Genomic DNA, 19,696 nt, shown 5'->3' with positions numbered 1-19,696 from the left:
TTCTTATATTATTTTGCCATCACTAAAGGATTTCTCTTTGAAATTCTGGAGACCGTAACTCACATGGACTACCCTGCGGTATTGTAAATGCTGTGCCTCTGAACACTGGCTGCTGAGTAAGTCTTGACAGTGTACTGTAAGTTAGTCTTTTGACAGTGTACTATAATTGCAAGATGTATTTGTCACATGACGCCTCTTAATATTTTTTTACTGAGACTCCTCCCACCCCCCCCCCCCCCCACTTCCTATTGTAAATAAGAAATTGTAATGATTTTAACTCAAAGATTTGCATTACTCAGTTTACTTTGGAACACGTCATTTTATCAGTCATTTATTGGTAGATAGCCATGGCGTTTAACTTCAGTTTAGCAAATGCCCTACTGGCCCCTCAGCTGTCTTCATGAGGCTGCACTAATCAGAATGTATCTTGAAACGTCCGCTGTCTGAGGTGCTGTGCTGCTGCTACTTCTCAGCAACAGCGAGGTCCAGATGCAAAATCAGCTCTTTTTTCCCTACTTCCCATACAAGCCAGGCAAAGGTTATGGCCACCTGGCAGCCAGGCTCAGTAGAAGGCTTTTCCTAATCCTCTGGCTTCTGGTCTGTAGGACCTGGGGGCTAACTGTCTTTAGCTGAGCCTTCTCTAAGAGGTCCATATTCCAAAGCTGGGCAGGAGCATGGGGCCATCATGAACTGGGAGTTCCTTATCAATGGTCTTTCTGTTTACCTGAACTAAATTGTAGATTCTTTTTGATCATATGCTTAGCCAAACAGGACACTTGAGTTTTCAGCCGGTTGGAATCTCTTGAGAGAAGCTTCAGTAGGAGTTGGGCCTTGCTGTTTTTCCCGTGGGTGGCTTCCCTGTCTGCTTTCAGACCAAAGCTTATGGATACTTCAGAAATGTCTCAAAAGAGAATTTTTCCATGTAATTGTAGTAGCCTTATTTTTTAATATATATTCGTGTTAAATATTTTTTATATTCTATTTAGAGATTTTTTTATAATAGAAAATTGCAAACATGTATATAAATGAACCTTCATGTATTCATTATTCAACTTTACTGTTATAAACTCATAGCCAGTCTTTATCTCTAACCCATCCTCCCCATATTTCTCCCTCACTGAAATATTTCGAAGCAAATCCCAAATGTTTATAAATATTTCATTGTTTACCTCTAAAGGGTAAGGACTCTAAAAAAAAATTATAATACTGCTATACCTAAAAAAACTAACAATTCTTTAATTCTCAGTGTTTTAAAAAATCCACATACTTTTTTAGAAACTTCAAGATCCAAATAAGATTCGTAAATTGTAATTTGTTGCTTTGTCTTTTAAGTCAAATTATAGTTCTTATTCTTTTTTATCCCACTTGAAATTCATTCATTGAAACAACTGGGTTATTTATCCTGTAGAGTTTCTTACATTTTGAATTTTGTTGTTTATACACCCATGGCATTATTTAACATAGTTCTCTGCCCTCTATATTAACTTACAGATCTAGAGGTGTAATCATTCATATTTCACTTTGTGGCAAGAACATATAGATGGTGGTGTGTCTGGTGGTTTCTCTTTACATAATGTTAGGATCAATTTCATTCTATAAATGATTTTTCATTTATTAGCTGGGATGCTATAAGAAATTTCCCATCATTAACTATTAGGTTCCTCTAAGATATGGCTCATAGAGGAAAGGAAATGCTTAATTCTTTTTTCCTCTTATTAACCTGTTTTCACAATAACGATCTGGTTTCTTTGCTTCCCGTAAAAATGATCAATCGCTTTTTAAAAATCAAAATGTATTCATGGATTTAAACCAATCCACTGCGATTATTCTTTCTGACGCTCAAATAACTTCACCTTTGGCCTGTGGGAACCTCTTCAACTAGGCTCCTGATTCCTTTTGACAACTTTAATCATCTTTGATAGCTTCTTTGAAGCTTTGTGGTGGGACAAGGCATTACAAGGTCCTCCTGTACATCACCTGCCCTTTTGAGAGTGAAGGGAAGTGCTATTTATGTCAGGACAATAGTGTAAACTGGGACGTTAGGGCAGACACAATTTGGTCACCTTACAGCCCTCATTGTAATGATCAGGTGCCTGCAGTTGCCTCACACCGAGTAATGCTGTGCACTTGCAGGGCCTGGCTCCATGTACCATGCTGCTGTGATGATGAGGAAGAGTGCCAACTCTGGGGATATGATCTTTGTAAGAGAAACCTCTTTTTATCCCCTGGGTGGTGACAGAACAAGGTAACTTTCTGCTCAAGCTCTGTCCTGGGGAGCAATTGCATTAAAATTTATTTTTTCTCAAAATGTATGTCATGAATATTGTCTGTGGGCTGATTAATTATGCTTAAATACTTTTAGTACCTGTTTTATCCCAGCTTAGGGGCAAGTAGAACCTTCGTTTTTTAAAAAAATAGGCTTGTTTCAAGTCCCATCCCTCTCTACCTTGTGATACAAGTTGACTTACTCTGCTTCTGAGGTAGGAGCAGTAACTTGCAGACTATGTTTCTCGCATCTATTTGCTCTTTTAAACTCAACTTCGGCACTATTGACATTCTGTGCCCGATAATTCTTTGTTTTGGAGGCAGTCCTGGCCATTTTGTGCTTTGTAGGATGTTTTAGCAGCATCCCTGGCGTCAACCTACTAGATGCCAGTAGCATCCCCCAACTGTTACAACTAAAGGGGTTTGCAGACATTGCAAAATACCGCATGGAGGGCAAAATTGACCCAGCTGAGAATTACACTCTCAACACTCAGGATAATAGCTAAAGTGAATTAGATGGTTTACCTCTTGAAAGAAAGGACTGGCATACCAAGGATGAGCATTTTCCTGCTAAGCTTAAAGCCCCAGCCCAACTTTCTAGAAAACAATTTTATTAGGGATCGCTTGGTTTAAATTTAGTATTGCTGAGCAGAGCCAAGAGCTCTTGAAGTAGAAGCTCAGGATAGGGGTCTGGAAATCTATAATAAACACCCCACGTGATTCCTGTGCAGGCAACCTGGATTGTGGCTTTGGGTTTCTTTCAGGTGAGCAGCTGCCGTGAAGCCTCTGTATCACAAAGAACTCTTGCTTGGTGCCTAGATTTACCTTCCCCAGTAAACACATGTGTGTAGCGGGGACAACTTAAGCTCAGTGAAGCCAGTTTCAGTCTTTTTTCTTCCATAATAAGGTCTTCAAGGTACACAGTAGACAGTAAATAATTGAATGAAAGGCCTGGATTTCTACCATGTTAGCTAGAAGGCTCTCAATGCAGGTGCCTTAGTAGGAAGGAACACTGGAACAGGTTGCCCCCTAGTGGTTTCCCAAACTGCAGCCATCTCTGATAATGCCACTAATTGCAGTTAAATTGAATTCACTTAGAAATTCTACAAGCCAAAGAAATTCATTTGGGCTTTCTACAAGTTTGTACTCCTATCTTGCCTTTTTTTCTTTATTATCTCAGTGAAGGACATACTTCTAGAGATTCATTGTGTTCAACCCATCCCCAGTATTGACATCAATAAAATTTCACTAAAAACTTGTCATGAAGACAAGTAAAAGGGCTGCCATCACTGCCATGTGTACTAGTCACAGCTTCATCATCTAAGTGGCCAGAAACCAGGAAATGGTAGCAAATCCAAGAGCTCATTTCATGTTTTCCCTTCCCAGTAAAAACTTCAGTCTCTTGAGAGGTGGTAGATTAGCTTTTAGATAGAGATTGGGAGAAAAAAGAAGTCTGTTTGCCTTCTTGACTCCTACCTAGGAGCTGTTTGAGTATTATACTATGTGTCTGAAAAATTCACCTAGGGTATATATCATCCTAGAAATTTCATTGGCTCCCACAAAAGGGCACAACATGTCATATGAACAATGTAAGTAGAATGAATGATAAATAGTTTATTATTGAGAGCCAGACTTCTCACTAGGTTTTTCCAGTCTCCATTTCTAAAGGCTCCTGCTGCCTGGACTAAGGTGCTGCTAATGGAAGGAATGGAAAATAAGTGTGAAAAAACTGACAGTTAAAACTGTGGTGCTAGCACATACATATTCCAATGGAACAGAATAAAAAGGTTCAGATAGACTTGGTTCTGTATAGAAATCTAGAATATAATAAAGGTAATATCTCAAGTCACCGGAAGAGATTGATTTTTTTTAAAAAATGGTGTTGGGATAATTGGGTCACCATTTGGAAAAATATAAAAATAGGTCCACTTCTCACACCATTTTCAAGAATAAACTCCAAATGAATCGGGTATCTAAATGTGAAAAAATTATACAAGTACTAGAAGACAGTGTGGTTGAATGCCTCTGAAACGCGGGTTCAGAGAAAGACTTTCAAACTGACCCAAAATCAAGCTACAATTAAAGATTGATGAATACTTACATAAAAAATTTTAAAAACTTACAAAAAAAATTAGCAAAGCCAAATGACAGATTGGGAGAAAATATTTGCAACATAAAACAAGGGTCTAATATTCCTAATATTCCAAAAACTATTTTGAAAAATGAGCCAAGATAACAGACCCCAAATTTCATAGAAAAATAGACAAATGAATTCACAAGATATAAAAATAGCTCTTAAACATATGGAAATATAACCACTCATAATAAGTGCCAATTAAAACTACATTGAGATATTTCTTATCCATCAGATTGGCCAAAAATAAAAGTTTGACAATACATGCTGTTGATAAGTTTGTGGGAAAATTCATGTTATGCATTGCTGATGGAATGAAAAATGGTACGACCTCATGTGGAGGGGAATTTAATAATAGCTAACAAAATTATGTAAAATATACTTTGAAGATACATCTCTAACAATATGAAAATACATATGCATAAAGCATTCTTTGTAACTGCAAAAATATTGGAAACTGCCTAAATATCCACGATAGGTGATTGAAAAAACTGTGGCACATACACTTAATGGACTATCATGCAGCTTAAAAAAAGTATTATTGGGTCAACTGACAAAATTGAAATATGGATCTAGATTAGATAAAATTATTAATGTTAAACATAAAGATTGATAACCCTGCTGGTTATGTAAGAATATTTCTACCCTTAGGAAATATACATCGAAGTATTTAGGGATAAAGGACTATTGCGTGTGTGTGTATATTCACTGAGATAATAAAGAAAAAAAACAGGAATACAAAATTGTAGGAAGCCCAAGTGAATTTCTTTGGCATGTGCACGCGCGTGCGTGCGTGCGTGTGTGTGTGTGTGTGTGTGTGTGTGTAGAGAGAGAGGGAGAGAAAGGGAGGGAGGGGAGGGGAGGAAGAGGAGGAGGAGGAGGAGGAGGAAGAGAAAGAAGAGGGAAGAGGAAATGGGGTAAAAATAAAAATATTAATGATAAGTGAATCTGGATAAAGGATATAGCAACTTTTTTGTAAGGTTGAAATTATTTTTATATAAAAGTGTAAAAAGAACAGGATCTGCTAGTTATGAGTGTGGGAGGAAAAGTGTTCCAAGTCTTTGTCAGATGATAATTGCCCTGAGGTAGGAGTGGGAGTGTGATGCAGCATGTAACTAACAAGATGTACTGATTTAATCACACCTCCTCTTGCACAAGAGCTGCAGATGTATTCCCGTAATGTTTTCACTGTGTACATGGTTGGCCAAACTCATTGACATGTTGACTAAAAAAGGACATCTGGTTCTGGCAGCTTCCTTTCATTTCCGTGTCTTTCTTCATTCCTGGCCTTGGTTTTATGTTGGTGTCCTCACAGAATACTTTCAACTCAACAACCTTTAGAATGATCATTTGCTTAAGGCTTAAGGCTTCATGGCCTCTACAGGTGCTTTCAGCCATGTTATAGCTCCTGCCCCAAATTAGACAGCATTTTCCTCAAAACTCTGGTTTCAGACCATTGTGTCAGTGAACATCTTTGGTAATTAATTTATGTTATGGTTAATGCATACATGCAGATATCTCTGTGGAAATTAAGTCTCACAATGTTCTAGAATGATTTATTTCACAATTTGTGAGTTACTTGGTACTCATGACAGACTCTAGCACAGAACAAAACTGATGGTCAAATAAATGAAATCTGGAGGGGTAACATTTGAGCAGCAGACACTAAAGGGGGAAGTTTAATTTTAAAATTGTTGAATATTAAATAACAGAAGTGTTGTTAGATGTTGAGAATTGGTCTTCCTAAGGCAGGTCAGGGTTGAAATACGTGTGTGTGTGTGTGTGTGTGTGTGTGTGTGTGTGTGTGTGTGTGTGTAATTCAGCTGATACACTGTGAATTAGGTACCCAGAAAGCATCAACTTGACACCCCTCATTTGTAATAGAGCTCATGTACCACCCAGTGACTGTGGGTGTACATCTGGAAGCTCCCCGAACACCAGACCCTAAGAAACCTTGCAGGAACTCAGCTGTAGCCCACATCTAATATTTTCATGTACTGTTAGATCAGCAGGAGCTGTTGTACCTAGGGACCCATAACATTCCAGTGTTCTCACTGTTTCTAGCTTCTCTGCCCTCCCCTACTCCAAATGTGCCCAATGGCTCTGATCATACCTGTACTTTGAAGTACTTCATACTTCAGGTAATTCAAAGGAGCAGTGGGGCAGGTAACTAGATCATGTGGGGTTTGACTCTAGAACAGCAGTCCCCAACACTTTTGGCACCAGGGACCGGTGCTCCTCTGAGAATCTAATGCCTGAGGCTCTGAGGTGGAGATGAAGCAGTGATGCTAGTGCTGGGGAATGGCTGAAAATACAGATGAAGCTTCGCTCACTTGCCCACCACTCACCTCCCGCTATGTAGCTCGGTTCCTAACAGGCCACGGACCAGTACCGGTCTGTAGTTCGGGGTTGGGGACCCCTGCTCTAGAAGATAATTTCCTCATAGAATAATGACATCTGACTCAAAACTTTCAATGTAGTAGATCTAGATAGGATCCAGCTCTGTTGTCCTAGAACTTTTCCCTGCTTTTTATGATACTGTAGAGGATATTGCTACCTCTAGGTGGTACTCAAGACTCAGTGAAACCAGCTCTATCAGCTTGCTGATAAGTTTTTACAAATTTGCTAGTGGTGGAGTTGGCAAGTCTCTGTCATACTTACTGCTCAAGTGAAAGCTACTCTTAGGATATTTTAGATCAAGATTTTGTCCTTCATGCTGTTAATTAATTAAACAAGGAGGCCATTAGACCGAAGTGGTTCTAATGCCTTGGCAGCCTACATAGGCAAACCAAAAACTAAGCCTGTAAATGCCTCAAGGTTATGAAATGGAAACCTAAGGGCAAGCAATCACAAACAGCCAACAGGCTTTTCCATATAAGGCAAACTTAAGCTACAGCCAAATAATTTCCTTGCTTTACTTCAGTGTATTCTCTATAATGTGGGAGGAGCACTGTTAACCATTTACGATTTGTGCTCAAATAAATTCTTAACATTTTCAAGTATGCCACAGTTTATCTTTTAACAGTGCTTTTCAGCAGTGATTCTCAAAGCGTTGTCTGAAGACCACTTACATCAAAATCACCTGAGGAACTTGTTTAAAATGTATTTGGGGACAAAGCAGTTTTCTACTAGGACTTAAGAATCTTCATTTTACCCAACTCTTCAGGTGCTAATAATACACATAAATTTTGAGAATGATTGCTCTGTTGGTTAAACACTGTGACTTCATCAGAGTACTCATTCAAACATTTGAAAAGATCATAAAGTTTCCCCGCACAAGCCCAAAGCAGATAAAAGATGGCCCTCTACATGGACAGCAAGGTGTGATCTTCACAGCAAGTGCTATTTTATGACTTTCAGCTAGTAGCCACAACACGTGAATCTCTTCAGGATAGTTTCATCTTGATCTCTCACTAGAAAAAGACTTTGATTTTGATTTTATTTCATCTGAATTCCATTCACTGCTATGTCTCAGTACTCAGCACAAGGCCCAGCTTAATAAGGCTGCTTAATAAAGATTCCTTTTACAGTGGTTAACTATTATCTTCTTCTCTGCCTGGTGCCCCCTCTCTAATTTTCCTGGTTGTCATTGCTTTACTCCATTTTCATGTGCCTATGTGGAGGAGGCAGATAAGCACTTTCCTTTGGGCATCCCAAGAGTGCAGCTCTATGGAAAACACTTGAATTCTGGTATAGATAAGGTTGTGCTTATCTGGATGCTAGACTGGGTGTGGAGAGTACAGCAAGGCAGGTGTGATGGAACTGGGAGAGTCGAGTGTTGCAAAGGGTTCAATAGGAGGGGGTTAACAGAACCACATCTGTAAGTTGTTTTGAAATCTGTGTCAGTAAAATTTACCTTTTACCAATATTCTTTTAAGTAAACTGATAGTTCTTTGTTCTGTATAACTATAGAGGAGGACTCAGAGGGTGTTGAGAGCATTTGATGAGGAGAACACTGAAATAATACAGGAGAGTTTGGTTGAAAGAACACAGCCTCTGTGACTGATTGAGAATCAGTCCCAATCCAGAAGCCGGATTCAACAGAAGACAGAACTGGATTCTAGATTGTTTGAAATCTCTGTTCAAGAAAACAAACAAACAAACAAACAAACAAACCCCCAAAACTTCCTGATTGCTTTCTTTTGAATAAGGTGTTGTTTTATTTTACCATGGCTTCTTAGTGAGATATCTTAAGATGTAATTCTTCTGTGCTTGACTAAAATAAAGGAATGTGCTGATTTGTTGAAGGAAAAGGAAGGGTTAATGCAACCAAATCTGGGTGGCTGAGCTTCTGAACTTTTTACAGTTGACGTATGTGCAGGATGAGGAAGAGAATATTTCTCTCCATTTACTCATCAGCAAGCAGCTTCTGGGCCAGGGTGAGAGCCAGTCTGAAAAGGTGTTTTCCATAAGAGAAAAATTCCCTTACCTTATGTCCTTCCTTCTGGTTCTGAGAGTCCTTGTATATTTTATGATTATAGCAAATGCACATTTAAGGAAGACCTCTTCTCCATGTTGACATCAATTTTTCTCCACATCATTTTTATACATTTGTGGGAAGATTTTGTTGCTTTTATTGTGATTTTATGTCAGACCCAGAGCAGCCTAAATTCTACCCTGTCCATCATCCCAACTCCTGAGGGCTCCCAAGGAAACAATGTGCTCCAGGAAGAACAGCAAACTTTGAGCCCAAAGTACCACTTCGTTTGTAAAAGTTACACCCAATAAAATTCCATCATGGGCTCACTGGTAAAAAATGAGCTGGAAAATAATCTAGGCCTACCTTGTTTCCCTCTCAGAACCCCAGATGTAAATTGAGGACCTGTGTGTTCAGGCATGATGTAGAGGTGGGGAGAGGTGTTTGGACCCCAAGTGGGGACTCCAACCAGACACAAACAGAAGAAGACTAATCAGGGCCAGGCTGGAAGGAAGGGAGCTTCCTTCCAGCCTGGCCCTGAGTTCTATCCCTTCAGGGCACACTGCCCTTGGTAAGATATGGGCCAGTGAACTCTTTGGGCTCTGATCATATCGACCCTTCTTCCTCTGAGGAGGGTGGGGAAACAAAAGGTACTGGTTAAGGCAAAATCATGGGGAGAAAAGCCGTAAGTGTTTTTTCTCTGGGGTTTGCCATTGTTGTCATTGTAATTGCCATCATAATCTATAGCAGCATAATTTTATTGAGTCATTGTTTTAACCCAGGCACTGTGATAAGGTCTTCTGAGGATATGTTTGTTAAGATGAACAGGACCTTTTGTAAAATTTAAAAAGGACCCAACGATCCTGCTTGGAGTAGAGTTAGGAGAACATAAATCATGCAAAGTAGAATATGAAAAGGATTTTAATAGAATTTGAAGTATATGAAGTTCCAGAGGAGAGAAATTCTTTTGGCTGGGAAGGCTTGAAGTGGCTTCATGAAGGGCATGCTATTTTGTCTGAGCCTGAAGGACAACTGGAATTTTGATAGAAATGGGAAAGATGGGCCTGTTGGAACAGCATAAGTAGGAATTGCAAAAGCATAGTGTGTTTGGTGGAATGGTGAATTTCAAATGGACTAGAGTTAGATGGCCAGTAATTGCAGGGGCCAGGACTAGAAGCTAGTTGTTACAACTTTCTGTGTAATGTTCTCTTCATCTCTACCATACTTTTTGTAGCCTAGGGTATTACCCTATTGGACAGGAAGCCACATGCAACTTCTCCAGCCATAAACTCCTCTTTACGAGGCTTTTCCTTTTTGTCTCCTTCTCCATGTACTTGTAGAGAAACACATTCATAAGGATTATGGTGGCCTATTCCCTTCATGTTCTTCATACCCAGAGAATCAACTCTAAGTTTAGCCTCTCTTCTCTCTTTACCAAGTGGATGGCAGAGCTTTCTTTCATAAGAAACAAAGAGAACACATGAGTGGGACAGTGTGGGGTCTGCTTAGGTGCTCAGATGAGACAGTCACTATAGGCATTCCTGATACAAGTATCTAGAACTATGGAACTCTGTCCAGCAGGGGTCAGGGCCAATAGTAGGACAGCTTTGGGGAGGATGATTAGCCTGTCCCCAGAGCTAGATTCAACTCAGAATGTGAGGATGATAGTTGAGGAAGTGGGGGTGGAGCAGAAGAGTTTGGAAATTGAGATACATGAGGGTTAAGGATTTAAAGAACATGGGGGTGAGTGAGGCTTTCAGAGGGAATCCCTTTGGCAGAGGTATTGGCACAGGTCACAGAGTTCTATGAGTTCATCTTTTTTCATGTGGAATGTATAGCCTTTTCAACTCTCTTCAGAAAGTCTGCAGATAAAGCTAGTTTGCATCTGTTTATGTGGTTCTGTCTTTAGGAGAGAGTTTATTCCCTTCTCAGTAGTTTGGGCAGTCTTTGCAGGGGCCAAGAAATTACTTGCAAATTACTTATGGAATCATGGCCATGGTGACAACCCAGGATAATGAGGTCTGTGTTCCTCTTGCCCTCTGTATGTGCAGTTTGTCCCGGGGGTTCATCCTTTTCCAGCACAAAGGCTCGGAGGGGGAACTCTGCTGTCACAGCCCACAGGATAAAATCTTCACACCAAACAGTTTCCTTAGAGCTCCCTTCATGTCTTTGTTTCTCAGGCAGTAGATGAAGGGGTTCAGCATGGGAGTGACCACCATATACATCACAGAAGCCAGTGAATCCTTGTCAGTTGAGTTGGAGGATGAGGGATTCAGGTAGACCCCTATGATGGTCCCATAGAAGAGGATGACTATAGTGAGGTGGGAGCCACAGGTAGAAAAGGCCTTTTGTTTGCCCCGGGCAGATGGGACCTTGAGCACAGCAGACATAATGTGGATGTAGGAGATGAGAATGCCAAGGAAGGGAATGAGGACGATCAAGCCTCCCACCAGCAGAATCATGAGCTGGTTGAGTTGGGTGTTGGAACAGGAGAGTTGGAGCAGGGGAACAAGGTCACAAAAGAAGTAAGGGATGATGTTGCTGGCACAGAACTCCAGCTGAGCCATGAGGAGGGTGTGTAGCAAGGCATGAAAGCTGGCGATGAGCCAGGAGCTCCCCAGCATCAGGGCACTGGTTTGCATACTCATCATAGTGGAGTAGTGCAGGGGGTGGCAGATGGCCACATAACGGTCATAAGACATTGCCATCAGGAGGAAGTTGTCCATGTTGGCAAGCAAAATGCAGAAGTAGATCTGAGCTAGGCAACCACCATAGGAAATGGACTGAGTCTGCATTTGGATGTTCACAAGCGTTTGGGGGACTGTGGTGGAGATGAAGCAGAAATCCACCAGGGAGAGATTGCTGAGGAAGAAGTACATGGGTGTATGGAGGTGAGAGTCTGAACCAATGGCAAGGATGATGAGCAAATTCCCTGCTACTCCGACCAGGTACATGACCAGGAAAAGCCAGAAGATCAGCTCCTGCCTCTCAGGCTGGCTGGAGAGCCCTAGGAGAATGAACTCAGAGGCACTCGTGTGGTTTCCTCTCTCCATGGCTCTACTGGTCCTGCTGGAAGATCCAGACCAGGCACAGGCTATAGAGAGAGTAGAGGTGTTTGTGTCTCCCTTCTTCTTTTACACAGTTTCTCAGCTCACATCTGGCCTCACCTCTGTGTTCATTTGGTACAAACCTCAAAAAATGTTTTCCACCTATCAAAGGAAAGTCCTATGGCTCCAACAGACCCCAAAGTCAGGGTTTTCATTATTTCACCACCAAAATGCTATTGGTCCTGAGCCCCACAAAAACCCCATCTCACATTCCTCCAAGGAGAATCCTTGTGACATATGATAAGGTACTCAGTGGTGGCAACAACGAGAGGGCTGCTTAGGGTGTTTTTGTCCCCCAAATTTCTGTCATACTCTCACTCTGATATGAGGAACTGATGTCTCAATATTAAGTAAAGAGCTATAGAAACATAGTTTCTTCCTACTCTTGATAAGATTGCCACCTGAAGGCCCTTTCTCTGCAGAATTCTGGAACCACAGTGGCACATATGTAGAACCATAGGACATTATTTTTATATACTTTCCTTCCCCTTGAATATTTTGTCTCCTCTTGTTTCCCCACCCACTTAGAGCCCAGAGCTCAGGGTGCTCCAGCTGCCACTCATCACTGACTCTGGGCCACCTTGGTCCTGGTGATGATGCTGTGCAATGGAGGAGGTCAGAGCAAACCTGGACAGAAGAGCCTGCTGACTGGGACAGCTCAGCCAGCCCTTCTGTCTGGGCTTACTTAGGAAGGGACTTGCTTCTGAAGGGTAAGAGTTGCCCCTGCAGATAACAAAGAGAAACCACAGGTATAACATTTCCCAAAGTAACAGAGTCAGCATCAGGACAACATAGGGACCCCACTAAATTGGATTTCAAAATCGTTTGGTGCAAGCTCAGCTGAAGTTTTATTAGATATAATATAAATTATTTTTCACTGCTTCATAAGACATAGTTGGGATTTGAGTCCTATGAGAATATAAATCATAAACAGGGAGGAGAGAAAGAAAGAACTGGAGCTAGTGTGCTTCCTGGGGCTGCGGGGAAGAGCTGATGGGGAAAATCAGTATGGAAAAGCTATGGGGACAGGATGATGGCCCACCTGGGAACTGGGTAGGGAGAAATAAATGGGAATTGTCTTGGGAGGACTTTGTCCAGTCTGCCATTTTGTTGAGGTAGAGGCTGCCTGGAGCAAAGGAACTTACCAGTGCAGCTGGGGAGGTTACAGGGGAATGGAGATTTCAGCTATGTAGCAGGTCCCAACTGAATTCTTTGCCTGTGTGGAGAGCAATTCCTTACCATGGAAGATAAATAGCTCATTTTGAATTAATGTTTTACTGATTTGATTTTTTTTTTTTTTAAAAGAATTCGAGTGTTTGACAATCCAGAGGCAGAAATCTTCAGGTAAAGGACAACTGTAGGAGCACGGGAACCTAAGAGGAGGGAAATCTGGTGAAAAGTAAAAATGAAGGGAAACATTTAATGTTACTGAGATTTTCATTTGATCAGTTCTTATTAAAAGAGCTCTTTATTGGGTGGTGTGAGAGATAAGGAAACAACAAAGGACATCGTTCTCATTCCCAAGAAACTTCTATGAAATGTAAAATGTTCACATAGGGAATCGCCCTTAGACTAGGAAATTGACATTTGCTGAGCTATGGGGCTAAGCAAGTGCATGTATTTAATTTAATCCTCACAACAACCTATAAAGAGGCATTATTATTCTTATTTTATGGATAAGTAAACTGGGACTGGGAGGGTTTAAATAATTTCCCGAAGGCATCACAATTTGATTCCAGGTCAGTCTGATTTCAAAGCAATATTCCTTCAATTTCACTGCTTTGACTTAAGAAGTACATACAAGTGGGCATGCTTAAACTTGAGTCACCTGAGTAAAAGGATCAGAGATTCCTGGAGTGGCCAGTGTTGAGACAAGAGAAAGGGAATGTAAAGCAGGGGCGCGGTGGAAAAGTACTGTCCTGTCTGGAGAGAAAGGACCTGTTCATGTGGCTACATGCAGATTCTGAGACTGACTAAAGCATGTGAACGGGAGTGGCAGTGTGTGTAGCAACAAAGGCTCTTCACTATATTCCTTCCTTCACTATATTCCTTTCAAACCAGAGTGACTCCATCCTCTCTTTTCCTTCCAATCCTCCCACTTCCCCTGATAGGAGAGAAGAAAATTTTCTTGTTACTACTTCTCACTGTTCAGGAAAACACTCTTTCCAAGTACTTCTATGTTAAGAAAACAGAAGCTAAGAGAGTCTAATTTAAAACTGAAAGGATTTTCCCTCTAGCTTCTGGACCATTCCTGTCAGCATGCAGACATCTCTCAATTTTAAAAATCTACCCTTCACCCACATTTCCTTTTAGCTGTCAGCTCATTTCTCTACTTCCCCTGTCCACAAAAGTCCTCGGAATGTGGTCAGGACTCATTCTCCAGTTCTCTTCGTCCTGTTCTCTCAAGAAGCCCCCTTTTCAGGCTTCCCCGCTAAGCCATGAAACTTCCCCTGTCAAATCTGTCATTACTACACCTGAGGTTAGTTCTCTGGCTCCATCTTACTAAAACCAACGAACCAGAGTTGGCATAGTGGGGCACTCCCTCCTTCAGACATGTTCTTCACTTGGTTTTGAAGCACAGTTTTGTGTTGGCACCTTTCCTGCCTCACTGTTGCTCGCTCTCAGCGTCCTTTGCTCATCCTCATTCTTCTGATCTCCAGCTGTTGGGATGCCTCATCGACTCCTCAAGCCCTAGCTCTTCTCTATTTACACTCATTCTTTAAGTGGTCTCAATACTCCCAAAGCTTTAAATACCATCCAAATTTCTATCTCCATTTTGGGATTTTCACCTTGAAGTTCAAACTTATTTACGTCTAACTGCCTACTCCTCCATCCACTTGGATGTCTAAGAGGCACCTCAAACTTGTCTGAGTCTGTCTTGTTGACCATCCCCTCCTCAAACCTGCTGCTTCCTCAGTCATCTCACCTTATTATTCTAATTGCTCAAGCTAAAACTTTGGCACCACCCTTAACTCTTTTATGTTGTTGTTGTCCTCATCCAGTATGTTGGTAAATCTTGTCATCTTTACCTTTGACATATGTCAAGAATGGGACCACCTTCACTCCATGTCCACTGCTATCTTGATGGGCCAAATAATGATTATTTCCATCCAGATTATTGCCTTAGTCTTTTAATTGGGCTCGCTGTTTCTATCCTTGCCCTACCTCCAATGGTCTGAGATTAGTTTCTATGTAGCAACAAGAGTGAACGTTAAGAAACGTAAGTTAGACCATGTTCCTTCTCTGTTCAAGATCCTCTAATGGCTTTCCATCTCGCTCAGAACAAAACCCAAAGTCCTTGCCAGATTCTATAGGGCTATGCAGGACCCAGACCTCTGCTCTCTCCTCCTTCTATCGCCCCCTTACTTTCCATATGTTGGCCACGATCGCCTCCTCACTGCTTCTGGACACATCAAACACGTTCCCGTCTCAGGGCCTCTTCACTTGTTACCACTCTGCTTTCCTCAGTCCTTTACTTCATTCTGATTTCTGTTCAATGTCATCTCTGTTCAGGGTTTCCCCTTGCCACCTATCTAAAATAGTACTCCTGTCTCTGTCTTCCTCCTTATTTTTGGTTTGTTTTTATTTTCAGCACCATTTATATATTAGTCTGTCAATCTATGTCGGTCTGTCTGTCTGTCTATCATCTGTCATCTAACTATTTTTCTATTTTTCTAGAATATAAGTTCATGAGATCAGGTATTACTATATTCTCAGTTTCTAGAACCATGCCTGGACTACATGAGACACTCAGTGTTTTTATGCTGTTGTTGTTGACAGGATGGATAACTGTTCTTAATGTTCCCCTTTGTGACCTTATGTCTTTGAGGTTGAGTGAGACCTTAAAGATAGTTCTCCTTCACCTGCTATTAATCTAATGTCTCCCAAAAGTCAATCATATTTACTTATCACCTATATTATTGTGTCCTTAATACTGTTGTTTAATTCACTAACTTTGTTAATTGAAATTCATCTATTAAAAATTTTCGTACACCACGACACATAAAAAGAATGTAAAGTCATAGAAAGGAATTAGGGAAATAGCACCAATCTGAGTATTTCTCTTAAATTGTCAGAAGGCTTGGGAGAAAATTCAAAAGGGAATCACTTTCTTACCATGTGATTTGATGCTATTTGTCTCCATCTCTGTAAAGCACCTACAGCTAACTTTCAGACCCTGTGCTAAGTGTATAGGACAGGCTCTACACCCTAGAAAAAACTGCAGTAACTCATACATACCTGGACTCAGACACCTATCCGTTTAGGTCTGATTTCTGTTCCTGATCGTTGGACAGCCAACATACGATTAACCTTGTTTTCTTGCTTCAATGGTAGCAATTCCACATCTCTCTTTGGTAACTCTCAAAGCTCTGGAGTTTGTGTTGGCTTAAACACTGGACTTATTTTGTGAAAGCCCAAGGGGCGGATAAAATGCTTGCCTTTGACTTTGGGGTCCTCATGTTTAATTATCTTCTGTATTTTTGTATAAATGATAGAGCCATAATTAACTCTGCTTAAATAATTTGGAAGGGGAAACAACAAATTAAGATATAGACATAAAACTAAAAATAGAACAAATGATGTAGAAAAAGAAAAAATAATTAGTCAAAAATCTGATAATTGATTCTTTGAAAAAGAATTGATAAACAATATTAACTTCGGTAAACAAATGAGAATGAAAATTAAAATGAAGTCAGGATTTGGAAAATAACTAATGTAAAAAATTCACAATTTAAGTTGAATATTATTTTCAAGTATGAGCTAATACATTTTATCAAATAAAATAGATAACTATTTACAAATATATAAACTATTTACAAATATATAAAATATCCACCCAAAGAATTAGAGAATGTAAATATAATGCTAATAGAGAAAGAAATGTAAAGTTATAAAGTGGTTTTTAAAAGGGCATCTGACACCAATGAAGAAAATCTGAATTTCCAAGAACCAATAATTAATTCAGTAATAAAAAATTTAAAAACAGAGAATTATAACATATTAATAATCTATAAAAATGGGTAGAGTAATAATATCTGCTTAAAGGGGTTGTTGTGAGGATTAAATGAGGAAATAAATATTCATAATGTATTTAGAACAGTGCATTGTGCATAGTAAGCACCCAGATAACTTGGCTATTATTATTATGCAATTCATTTTTAGAAGCAAATGTGATTTTAAACCCAAACTAAACAAAAACAATAAAAGGAATATTTTAGACCAATTTGATTTATAGACATAGATGCAAATATCTCAAATAAAATATCTGCAAACTAAGAAAATGACACATTAAAAGGGAATTCCCTTCTTACCATGTGATTTGATGCTATTTGTCTCCATCTCTGTAAAGCACCTACAGCCAACTTTCAGACTCTGTGCTAATTGTATAGGACAGGCTCTATAACCCAGGAAAAATTGCAGTAACCTATAAATACCTGGACTCAGACACCTATTAATCTAGTTTATCACAAACAAAATGTCAAAAATAATGTAATTAAATCCAAATAAAGCATCCAGATAAATTTATCATCTTATTATAGATTAAAACATTAGGAATATTTTTCCTTCATACGATCAACTGTGTATTTAAAATACGAGAGTCAACATCATATTTATTGATGACTTAAACTTTCTCCGAAAAGGAAGAACAAGATATGAGTGGCCTCTGTCATCATTCTTTATTTAATATTTCACTAGAAATGCTGGCGATGGCTACCTGAAAAGAAAAAAAGAAATAAAAACATAACTTTTTGCAAAACATTTATCTATAACTAAGCTATTAAAAGAAATGAAGTTGTTGTTAAAAATAAAGTTAGCCGAGCAAGGTTGCAGGATATATCACACAAAAATTAGTAAATTGCTTGCTGATATATCAAAAATAAATACCCTCCTTCAAAAAAAAGGAATGAAAAGGTAATTTCATTGTCCTTGATGAAGAAGCTGACTGAATATTTGGATTTTAACTGAACTTGGAAAGTGAAAATATTTTTTCAAAGAAAATTATAATGTATAAAATAAAGGACTGTATAAGATATGGATTCTAATTGAAAGGTTTAAATATATTCAGATGATCATGCTTTCCCAGTAAGCGTATAGATGTTATTATTAATAATAAATTAATTAATATGCACTCTATAGAGGGCACTGTACTAAGTACTTAAATATTAGCTTTTAAATTTTACCCAAAACTCTATAGGTAGGTACTATAATCTAACTTACAGAGCTTTATAGAAATTAAGTAAATATATAAATGTAGGAATTTTACATTCGAGGCCTTAGAGCAGGAAGCAAATCAGATAGAAAAAGAAGATAATCTGTTCAAAGATATTTGTTGAAACATTATTCCTAAATTTAAAAAAAGATTTAAAACAAGGAAATGTTCAAATAATAGAATGTTAGCTTTGCAACTATAATGTATCAATGAAATGGAACACTATACAGATATTAAAAATGAAAGTGTCGATTTCTGGATATTTGTCTATGATATAGATTTTAAAAGCAGAACATTAGTTAGCATATACATATAGATGACATCTATGCCAGAATGTTTGTACATCTGTTAACAAAAATGTTAATTTGGAAAGTAAGAACAGTTTGAGGTTTAATTTCACTAGTTTTTCCTTGCTAAATTGCTTACGTTTGACATGATATAAAAATTAGGCCATTGTATGCAGTCAGCTGCTTTGCTTCTGAGCCTGTCTTAGCACTGGCAAACATTTTCAGATGTCTTTGCCAAGGATAAGCATTAGAAAAGTTTGAAATTCCATAGTCAGGAATGAGGGCAGGGCTGAGAAGGGTTGTCTGGGAATTTAATCCCGTGTGATTTTAGGAAGTCTGTACTCTGCTTTCTTGTCCTTAGAGTGATGAGATTAGGTCCCTACATGATTTCCAAGGTCTCCTACAAGTCTCTGGCTCTGTTTGTCTTTGAGAAGTGGAGGAGGGGCAGGTGTCTTTATGCTTGTATTTGGGGCATTGAGAGAGGAGTGTCTCCACCTACACCCATGTTGGCACTGACCTGTCCAATTAGTCTGATTTCTGCCAATCCCGCCCAAAGAAACTGCTTCTTCCTGAGTTGCTTTTTCTTGATAAGGAGGGGAAGATGGGTCATAAGCAGCCTAGAGTCAGAGACTCTACCCTGGGGCCCAACCAAGAATAGGAGCAAGTCTGTGGGTAGAAGGCAGGGAGAGCAAGGAGGCTGAGAGAGCAGGGCTCCATCCCCTGATTCTTGGGCCAAGGAGAGGCGTATGGGCCTCACACTTAGGTGATTTTCAGGGCTACTCTTGGCCTCTAGGGAGCAATACCCAATGGGCATTGTTAAAAATAAATGTGTAGTAATTGCCTTGGGTCTGGCTGGACCCAAATCTCCTGGGCTCCAGACACATCATCTCTTTAGGGTTTTTCTACTGGAAAGTTCTTGCCTTCCATGGTTTAATTTGTCACTCTTGTCTACAGGGAAATATTAATATTTTTTTACTTTTAATTTTCATTCCAGGGAATTTATCTTGTTTATTCTATTAGATCAGAACTCCAAGGTTTATGTTGATGGTCATTTAAAAAATTGTGATAAAATGCACATAACATCAAATTTACCATCTTAACCATTTTAAAGTGTGTAGTTCAGTAGTATTAAGTACATTCGTATTATATGCAACTAATCTCCAAAACTCTTTTCATCTTCCCAAACTGAAACCCTGTATCTATTAAACAACTCCCCATTCCTCACTCCCCCCAGCCCCAGACAACTACCATTCTACTTTCTGTTTCTATGAATTT

At 39.5% G+C, this 19,696-nt stretch overlaps 1 protein-coding gene across 1 annotated transcript; it reads right to left on the bottom strand.

The window, feature by feature from the left end:
* Nucleotides 1–10,924: 10,924 nt before the first annotated feature.
* Nucleotides 10,925–11,869, bottom strand: LOC105309442 (olfactory receptor 1361-like). The gene has a single exon (XM_011385612.1). It carries the CDS (start codon nucleotides 11,867–11,869, stop codon nucleotides 10,925–10,927), a length of 945 nt encoding a protein of 314 aa, XP_011383914.1.
* Nucleotides 11,870–19,696: the final 7,827 nt, after the last annotated feature.

The sequence above is a fragment of the Pteropus vampyrus genome, unplaced genomic scaffold (genome assembly GCF_000151845.1).
Source record: "Pteropus vampyrus isolate Shadow unplaced genomic scaffold, Pvam_2.0 Scaffold739, whole genome shotgun sequence".
Lineage (NCBI taxonomy): Eukaryota > Metazoa > Chordata > Mammalia > Chiroptera > Pteropodidae > Pteropus > Pteropus vampyrus.
This window is presented reverse-complemented; position numbering and strand designations above follow the sequence as displayed.

Bases quoted from the DNA above. Each gene is read 5' to 3' on its own strand.
- LOC105309442 (XM_011385612.1), bottom strand. From the start codon at position 11,869: ATGGAGAGAGGAAACCACACGAGTGCCTCTGAGTTCATTCTCCTAGGG.